This window comes from Carassius carassius, chromosome 13 (genome assembly GCF_963082965.1).
Source record: "Carassius carassius chromosome 13, fCarCar2.1, whole genome shotgun sequence".
NCBI classification, from domain to species: domain Eukaryota; kingdom Metazoa; phylum Chordata; class Actinopteri; order Cypriniformes; family Cyprinidae; genus Carassius; species Carassius carassius.
Window position 1 is genome coordinate 9637522 of NC_081767.1, and position 9417 is coordinate 9646938.

At 37.6% G+C, this 9417-nt stretch overlaps 1 protein-coding gene across 1 annotated transcript in view; it reads right to left on the reverse strand.

Annotated features, from left to right (window-relative positions):
* Positions 1-9052, reverse strand: part of LOC132155955 (atos homolog protein A-like) — a 31523-nt gene extending 22471 nt beyond the window's left edge. Inside the window, exon 1 of the mRNA XM_059564746.1 lies at positions 8239-9052. Within this exon, the coding sequence (XP_059420729.1) occupies positions 8239-8350 (112 nt within the window). The 5' untranslated portion in view covers positions 8351-9052. The remainder of the gene's footprint in view (positions 1-8238) is intronic.
* Between the last annotated feature and the right edge of the window lie 365 nt (positions 9053-9417).

Below are 9417 nucleotides of genomic sequence, written 5' to 3' on the forward strand. Positions count from 1 at the left end.
TAGTGTACAGAATAAAACTAAACATGTGCACACAACTTTTTAGCTCACAAAACTGGAGATTTCGATTTTTTCTTGACTGATACACACATTTACACACATTTCAGAAGCGTGCGCGTCGGGCTTTCGTAGCGGCAAACGCTTTGATTGCATCCTTGAGTTTAACTTGTACTTCGGAGATCATTTTTTATCAGTTTAAGCTTTGAGAAACTGCGTTCTCCATAGCTCACAGTGACAGGGAGAGTGAGAAGCACTCTCAATGCTACAAAAACATTTGGAAAAATTGATTCCATCCCTTTTTCACAGATGAATTTAAGCGCATCCAGTGGTTTAGATCCAGCAACCAGGCATCTGCCCAAAGCAGTCAGCTCTTCAAACAATTCATGCCCATCAACATCCCGCAAGTCTCCATGAGTCAGGGCCTTTTCCAGTCCTAAGCAATCCTGAAGAACTATTGTATTCTCATTTTCTTTGAGAGATGCGATGTCAAATAAAAATCCAAATACGCGCCCATTGTCTCTAAGCAGCGAAAAGCGCTCTTCCACGGAGGCGATTGTACTCATGACCAGATAATTTTATTCGTTTTGACATTTTTGGATATATATTAAAGTATTTTGCATGCATATAGACCTACTAATAAGGCGTTGCCGGGCGGGAATTTTTATTCGAAATGTAAAGTGTTTTTATTTTATTTATACTAAAAAAAATCTGTTGATATAAGTGCTATAATTGTAACCTAATGTGAAACAAACAAATTAATTAATAATTAATAATTCTCTCTCTCTCTCATGAAAAACTAAATTATTTTATCCCCTGCTGATTTTGTAAGTTTGCCCACTTATAGAGAAATTAAGGGTCTTAAATTTTTATGGTAGGTTTATTTTAACAGACAGAATAATCAACCCCAAAAAAAACCCACAAAAAAAAACACATTCTATAAAGGTTAGAAATTGATTTGCATTTCAGTGAGTGAAATAAGTATTTGATCCACTACCAACTAGCAAGAATTCTGGCTCCCACAGTTTGGTTATTTTTTTTCCATGTGGAAAACAGATTAGTCCTGCAACTTTAAGAAGTTACTCCTAATGTCAGCTCGTTAGGTGTATAAGACACCTGTCCCCACAATCTGTATCTTCCATTCCAACCTCTCCCACCACCATGGGCAAGACCAAAGAGCTGTCAAAGGATGTCAGAAACAAGACTGTAGATCTGCACAAGGCTTGAGTGGACTACAAAACAACCAGCAAGAAGCTTGGTGAGAAGGAGACAACTGTTGGTGCGATTATTCAGAAATGGAAGAAATACAAAACAACCATCAATCAGCCTCGTTCTGGAGCTCCGTGCAAGATCGGGCCTCATGGGAGAAGAATGATCATGAGAGAGGTGAGGGATCAGCCCAGAACTACACGGGAGGAGCTTGTGAATGATCTCAAGGCAGTTAGGACCAGTCACCAAGGAAAACATTGGTAACACACTACGCCACAATGGACTGAAATCCTGGAGCGCCCGCAAAGTTCTCCTTCCCTCAGCTAGAACACTGAAGATGGGTCATGGATGGGTCTTCAAGCATGACAAAGACCTAAAACATACTGCCAAAGCAACAAAGGAGTGTCTCAAGAAGCAGCACATTAAGGTCATGGAGTGGCCTAGCCAGTCTCTAGACCTCAATTCTTTAGAAAATCTGTGGAGGGAGCTGAAACTTCGAGTTACCAAACGACAGCCAAGGAACTTTAAGGATTTAGAGAGAATCTGTAAAGAGGAGCTGACCACAATCCCTCCTGAGATGTGTGCACACCTGGTGACAACTACAAAAAATTTATTCTGTGCTTGCCAACAAGGGTTTCTGCACCAAATACGATGTATGTTTTGCTTGGGGATCAAATACTTATTACACTCACTGAAATGCAATTAAATTTCTATCCTTTATATAATGTTTATATAATTTTTGATTGGTATTCTGTCAAATAAACCTACTGTTAAAATTACAGACCCTTCATTTATTTGTAAATGGGCAAACTTAAAAACAAAATCTGCTCTTAAAACAACATCAAAAATCCAAACAAACTAGTAAAGATCAGTTTTGAAACTTGGTCAAAACTGGACTTTAAAAGGTCTTGGCTGTAAAGTCAACATGAAATAGCATTTGACCCATTTTACTTAGGTAGCGTGATAGAAACAGGATATTCAAATGCAAAAAAGTGCAGGGTGGGGGATTGTTTTATCCACTGGGAACTGACTGGATCATGGAAAGTTTCTACTTTTGAAAAAGCTTTTTGTCAAAGCATCTCAAAATATCCTAATGGCATGCAGTGATTTTGTTTATTTTTTATTTTATCTAGTGTTATTTGCTATTACACTAATTCTCTGGAAATGCACAAATGAATTATTCAGAATACCAGGAAAATGTATCAAGGAAGTAAATATATTCAATTCGGATTTCATGTTGACTTAAGAAGCTGAGTAGTGAAGGACTTAACTAAACCATTAAATCAAATAATTAACCTATCTAATATTAAAGCCATAAAGCGCTGGGTCAGACATCTTATTTGTGCCAAAAAACAGAAATGACAATGAAACCTATTGGCTAAAACATATCCACATTTATGCTTTGTGTTGAAGCATCCTGCCATAACTTGGCACGCTAAAAGCGACCCATTGTCACAAGGGAGCATGTGTTTATATTTTCCATAGCACCTGATCAGCTGATTGGAGTGAGTTTGTGTGTCAAGGAGTATTTGAGATGCGGATAAACCAGGCCACCAGTGCAACTGATCCTTGTCGTCAATAGCAACAGACTAAATGTAAACATTGTGACTCTGAACAGAGCTGTGCAGATCTGCTTTTACAATGTTTTGCAGTACTGACTTGCAGAAGATGATAATCTGTTTGTAATTTGAGAAAGAGGGGAAAGATATACACATTGGCCCACAGTGTGAGAGAAAAATAGCCAAGACAGTAAACCAAATGTGTGACAGTGATACTGAGGGATCACAACCTGTGTTCAGTGACGGGACAGATTAAGAGGTATACATTTACAACAAAAAACTCAGCATAATCCTCCACTGAATCTCAGGACAGGAGTTCATCATGATAATGTGAAAACATCCTCTCCAGTCCGAGAAAAACATAAAACACAGCTCATTTCAGAGCCAATTAATTGTAACAGCACTTTTGTAATGTATTCCAATATTGGTCACCAATCATCAGAGTGTAAAAAACAATATGATACACGGTGTTACACATCTTGCCTTCGCATGCATCGTTCCTCGCCATTGTTCACAGATAACCCATAATTCCACCTCTGCATGCATCCCAGAATTCCCAGCCCATGAGAAAAAATTAAACAAAAAAACACCTGTCCCATCTAGTTCAGTTGTAGCTTTATGCTTAGAGACATCATAATTAATACTGTAGTAGTAAAGTATGAGCGTGTTATCATCTAATCCAGCAGGTCTAAGGCAATGTTTTATATTCACAAGAGCTCATCACAGATGAATTTCAGGATGCCTCAAAGACAACCTCACACTTTCTCTTAATATGCTCCCCCCATCTGTTTCACGCCAGCTTATTTCAAATGAGAGCACCAGAGGCGTAGCAGACGGTGGAAAATCTCATCGTAAACCAAAGATGTTTACCAAAAAGCGCTCATTGAGCTGAAAAATTAGCATTAAACTGATTCTCTGCACCGCTTTTCAAAATACTGCTTTATTTAAATGCAGATGACATGTTCAGAAGATAATAAAGGGTTTGCTATGTTTTTCAGGTTAGTAAAAGGTTGAGAGCTTTTAAGGACCCCTGAAAGCAAATTGAAAGCAAAAATTCATCTATATGATTATGTAGTCCTAAAAAAGTTAACAAACTTTTAACAGACATATGCACACTAAATGTGCAGTATTTTCCCAAAATAGACAAAACAATATTGATTATCTTGTTTGCTTGGTTGTAAGCCTATATAAGTTTTTGACCAACCAAATGCATTCTAGTATGACAATGTCCCTCCCATGAATACCTGACTTTAAATAGTAAGTGCAAGTAATAAATAATAGTTAGGACTGTAATAGAAGGTATAATATACATTTTTTTATTATATTAAAGTTCTGGCCAAATACCAATAAGTTAAATACTAAATCTATCATTTAAAAGTTATAGTTTAAAAACTAAATAAATCAAGCTATGTATGAATTTAACCATCACAACTTTAGAATCAACAGCATGAAAATGTATATTCATTATAAGACTTGCTAAAGATTACATTTAACAGTGTCATTAAAGTGCTTTTAAAGATTAACTTTAATTGAGCAAATGCAGAGGAAATGATGGCAAATGCAAATGCAAATCAAAAAATAGAAGAAAAATTGCCAGCTTAAATTATATATAGCCTACACATGACTGGCCGATGATTAATAATTTCTCATGCATGCATCCCTATTTAAAAAAAAAGTGAATGACAAAGAATAGGGTTGGGTTTTGCAAACTACCTTATACTATTATACTCATCATGACTCCTGTTATGATTCATACTGTGATGATAATTTTGATGTGATGATATATATACTTTTTTTTTTACCTGCTTCACTATGTTCACTGTGAATGTAGACATAAATAATAATAGAAAAGGAAATTCTGGGATCTAAAATACTGGTAAAATATTGTGTAGAAAAGAAAGACAGTATATGATCATATCAGCACTGCTAAACAGTTATTAGGAAGTGCAACGGGCCCAACATTTCACGTTCTCAAAATCTATGTAATTCATGAGAGTAAATGAACTAAAAAAAAAAATGCTTACAAAATGCCATTGCAAATGCAAATGAGACACCACTTCTTTTATTTGCATAACTGCTCTTCTGTCCATTCAGGTCCTACTAGCTCAGTTGAGGTGCTCAGGTGTGGTCGGGTCATGTTTACCTATACAGCTTGTACACATTCCAATAATAGAAATGCTCACAGTGAGTGTTTACATGAACAGAGAGAAAAGCCACAGGTCCAGATGGCCTTGTCACTTCATGCTGGGTCTTCTGTGTGTGCAGCTATTTGAGTGAGAATACTGGTCTAGAAACAGATTGGCCTTTCCTGAACCTGCCCTTTAAGTGTTCAGAGTGAGCTGAACTGAGCCACATTGGTCATCACTAAAGATCACAGCCAGACAGGAACTGATGTCATCACGCTTGCCTGCCCCTCAGCTGAAAGAGCAAATGGTCATATGAGAGAGAGGTTACGCAAGTCTGCTGACTGCTTCCACATTTCAAGGACTGATGCTGTGGAGAACAGTACAATATGCCTTACTTTGGTGAATCTCACAAAAACTCGGACCTTCGAATCATATAAACTGCAATATTTCTATTTTGCTGAAAGAAAAAGCTTCTTTAGGAAGCATGTCTACATCGCAATGTGGGAAGATTTGCATAATGCCGCCCAAGTGTTCATGCAAAGAAAGAAGGCATAACTTCTCACTGTTTCTTTCCGCTGCCATGTTGTGGAGACGCTGTGTTTCATTGTGAAAGCGAAGCTACTTTGTTTGACCTTCCAAAAGAGGACACAACTAGAAATCAGTGGTTAAGTTGTGTCTACAATTGTCAAAAATTTACGTGTTTCAGAAAGGCGGGGCATAGAGGAGAAACAATGTACAGTATGTGGAAAATAATGCGCTGAAGTACCAAAATAAGTTCATTTTTACATAAAGGCATTGTGCTAGAAATATTACTATTATTTAGTAGAATGTATGTGTTACTGCTACTACTTCTGAAAAAATTGATAAAACTATTTTTTTAAGAAATAAATCATACAATATTTCTTCCATGTTTTAATTTTAATAGCAAATCCCCTTTATTTACCAAAAAATTAAATGTGTTTAAATTTAATTAATTAAAAGACAAATTAAATTTGGGTGAAACTTGTTTACTGTTTTTCATAATTATATTACTTGTAGAAAAACTTTAAACACAATTGTAAATAAATATAAAGAATGGCATTGGTTTTATTTTTAGTGATAAAAAGTTTTTTTTTTTTAAATTAGCATATTTTTGTGTTTTGCTTTGGTACCGAAATTTGGTACCGAGAACCGTGGATTTTCACTGGTATCTGTACCGAATACTGAAATTTTGTTACCATGACAACACTACTTGCAACCATAGGTGCTTTTGGGAAACGGACCACTGGTTGGTAATAATCTAAGCCCTGGTAAGGCAAAACAAAGACACAAACTAGCAACCATTAACAAAACTAATTTCCCACTGCATACACACATCCCCGCTCCGCCCAGCTCTGGGGAAACTGTGTCATAACCAACAGCTGTTCGACTTCAAGGCAAGACACTTTGAATTCTCCCAGCTGACTGCAGCAGGCCTGCTCCAACTGGTTATTCCAGAACTCTGACAAAACTGTGACATCATTAATTCTTCACAGAACATGTTTCCACATGGCCTTCACAACTCAAAGTTCCTGGATCTACAAGGAGCTCTCCACCTCATGATATCATGGATAAAAAAACTTTTATATCACACATACACATAAAAAAAAAGAAATCTCAGGATGCCCAACTGAATAATTTTATGGGTGTAATGAAAGTAGCTGCATACCATTAAGCTCTTATATGAGATGGAATGTATTTTAATAAATAATAACCCACCGAAGAAATTCTGTCACTCAGTTTCATGTTTTCCGAAATCTGCACAACTTTCTCAGAAAATAAATAATAATAAATAAAAATATCTCAAGATCAATACTGTTGAGCAAAGATAAAAAAAGAGTTTGTTTACAGGTCAAACAAGAGATGTTTATTGGTGTCAGCTCCAGACAAATTGATTTTCCGCTGCGATAAGAGTCCAGAGGAAGCAACGTGATCCTGTTAAATGTCTTGAGTTTATTGCGAGGGCCACCCTAATGCCAGAGACAAGAGAGAATCTCATAAGAGAGAATCTCAGAACCCCTGCTCAAAACAGCACTTTTAAAAAAGGAAGCTCTCTAAAGACATATTCTGAATATAGAACAAGTTTGGTGCATTGTTTTAAGTTCCAGCATAAAGACGAAAGAAAGCACGGGAGCATGCTGGTGGAAGTGAACAACCTGCTATTTCCATCAGTGGAACAGTATGTTCCAAATAACAATAGCACAGAAGGGATGTCATATGTCCACAACAGTCTTTTGACGGTAATCAACTCTCACTCTAAGAACCAGACAGACGAAGAGGTCTCTAATCCATGAGGAGAAATCCGATAGAGGGAAATGACTCTGAAGACAGACACATAAGGAAAGCAGCCAGCTCATTCCATTTTTATTTAAAATAAAAAATTTGTGTTCCAACAAAAATATATCTGGCTAGTCAGGCCTGTTTGTTTGCTTTTGTAAATTGGCAGCTTTGGCCGTGCCACTAGGGGCAAACCACAGTCACAGGGGCCAAATTACATCCAAACATGTCTTCAGCCTGTCCAAACATGGTAACTGAGAACCAAATGTACAACAGTTAGATGGTCTATCATCTAGACATAGTTAGACAAAGTAGCCATCTTAAAATGCGCCGTTACATTTCAAAAATTTGGTCACTAGTGTAGCGCTTGCCACTTTTTCAGCTGTTCATTCCTGAGTTATTTCCTTCTGAAGACTTAATAAATCAGTAGAATAACTGACATAATATTTCTGCTCTAAACAAATACCCCCCCTTCTCAAAAAAAAAAAAAAAGAGAAACCCCCCAAAAAACAAGCCTGTACCCAACAAATACAAGCCCATATACAAACAAACAAATAGCCAACCAAAACACACATGTACACAAATAAAAAATCTGTTATCAACATAAACCCAAAAACAAACATGTACCTAAAAATACAAACTGTTCTTACCAAAACAAACATATGTGCAACAAAAATAAATATTTTACTCCCAAAGACATCAACATGCAACAAAGTAAAGTTACATTGAGTGCATTACGTTACAATAACTGTAGTGAAAATAGGGCACGCTTTTAATAGTGTGGACCATTCTAAACAGTGTTAGGGGAAGTGTGTGTGTTACAACATACAGCACACACAGCTGATCTAGAACGCTTTCTTCCGTTCAGAAAGCGACGGCCGAAGCTTTGAAAATGACAAGACAGTGTTGCAATGTGTCATTTGAATAATATAAAAGCACATGCATGAAACAATGAAACATACTGCAGCGCCGTGACGTCAGGGGCCACATACCGATGACATTCAAACATTCATGTAATCACGCATTTCTTTCTTCTTATTATTATTTTATTTTACCTCTGTCAGGTTTCATGTTCGTCACAGACACCGTGATCCCCTCCAGGATGTCTGCGGTCCGTCTTCCTTCTTCAGATCTTGATTTAGACTTTAAAACTCGTCCCTTAGACATCGGTTAGCTATCGATCTGGCATTCAGCCATTCGGATATTAATGCTCTGAGCTGTAAGATCAATCGTAGATCTATACGCCACTGTATGTTAAAGTCCGGCGGTCTGATGAACTAATCCATCAAAACACCAGCGGTCTATCTAAATAAACATGCGATCTCTCGTCTCGATTTAGCTAAATATCCCAAAGCTCCGATGCATGTCGCCTCATTGCCGATGCCAAACGAGCTCCAGTGCCAACACACCAGTCTCTCAAGTGCCACTGATCTGCTCAAATTAAAGCCACATGAGACGCATCGGTATCCCCTGGATCATCATCACCACAGACCTACAGACTCAGACACTAACAAAAAACCACCAACATCATCTTCTCCAGACTGGAGAAATGTTATGTGGCTGTGATGAGTCTGACTTCAGCCAACAAAAAGTGTCTCATAGCTCTAAACCCCCTCCTCGACCGCTTGAACATAAACCCTCCCCGTAAAAACAAAACAACGCTGGTGACGAAAGGACTAAACGCACTAGTTCAGCAAACTAGCTACATGAAGCGATGACAAACTCCAACACGAGGTTTTCGAGCTGTCTAAACGATATCTCGGAGATTAAATGCTCAGCAGGGACAAAGCTCATATACTCATATACTATACTATACTATACTATACTCTCTCTCTCTCTCTCTCTCTCTCTGCTTGTCAAAACAAATGCAGGAGGACAGCGTCATGTGTCCCAACAACAGCTTGTCCCGCCCCTAGACTTTACGTCACTTCCTCCCCGCGGTCACTGGCTTGAACTCGTAACCGCGGCATCACGTGAACGTAACCCACTTGTCTTAACACTTTTAGCTTTCTGGCGGCCAACTTTTCTGAGTTAAAACGTTTTAATGCAAAATAAGGCTATTCTTCATTAACTCCGTAAAGCCTGAAATATGAAATAAAAGTCAGATAATTGAAAAGTTTATTTTAGGCTACCTTTACACAAAAATATAAGTGAGATCTACAAATTCTGCATTTGTGATTTATGTTTTGTATCATTTGATACATGAGACTTTAATGGCCCATAGTAGAGTGATA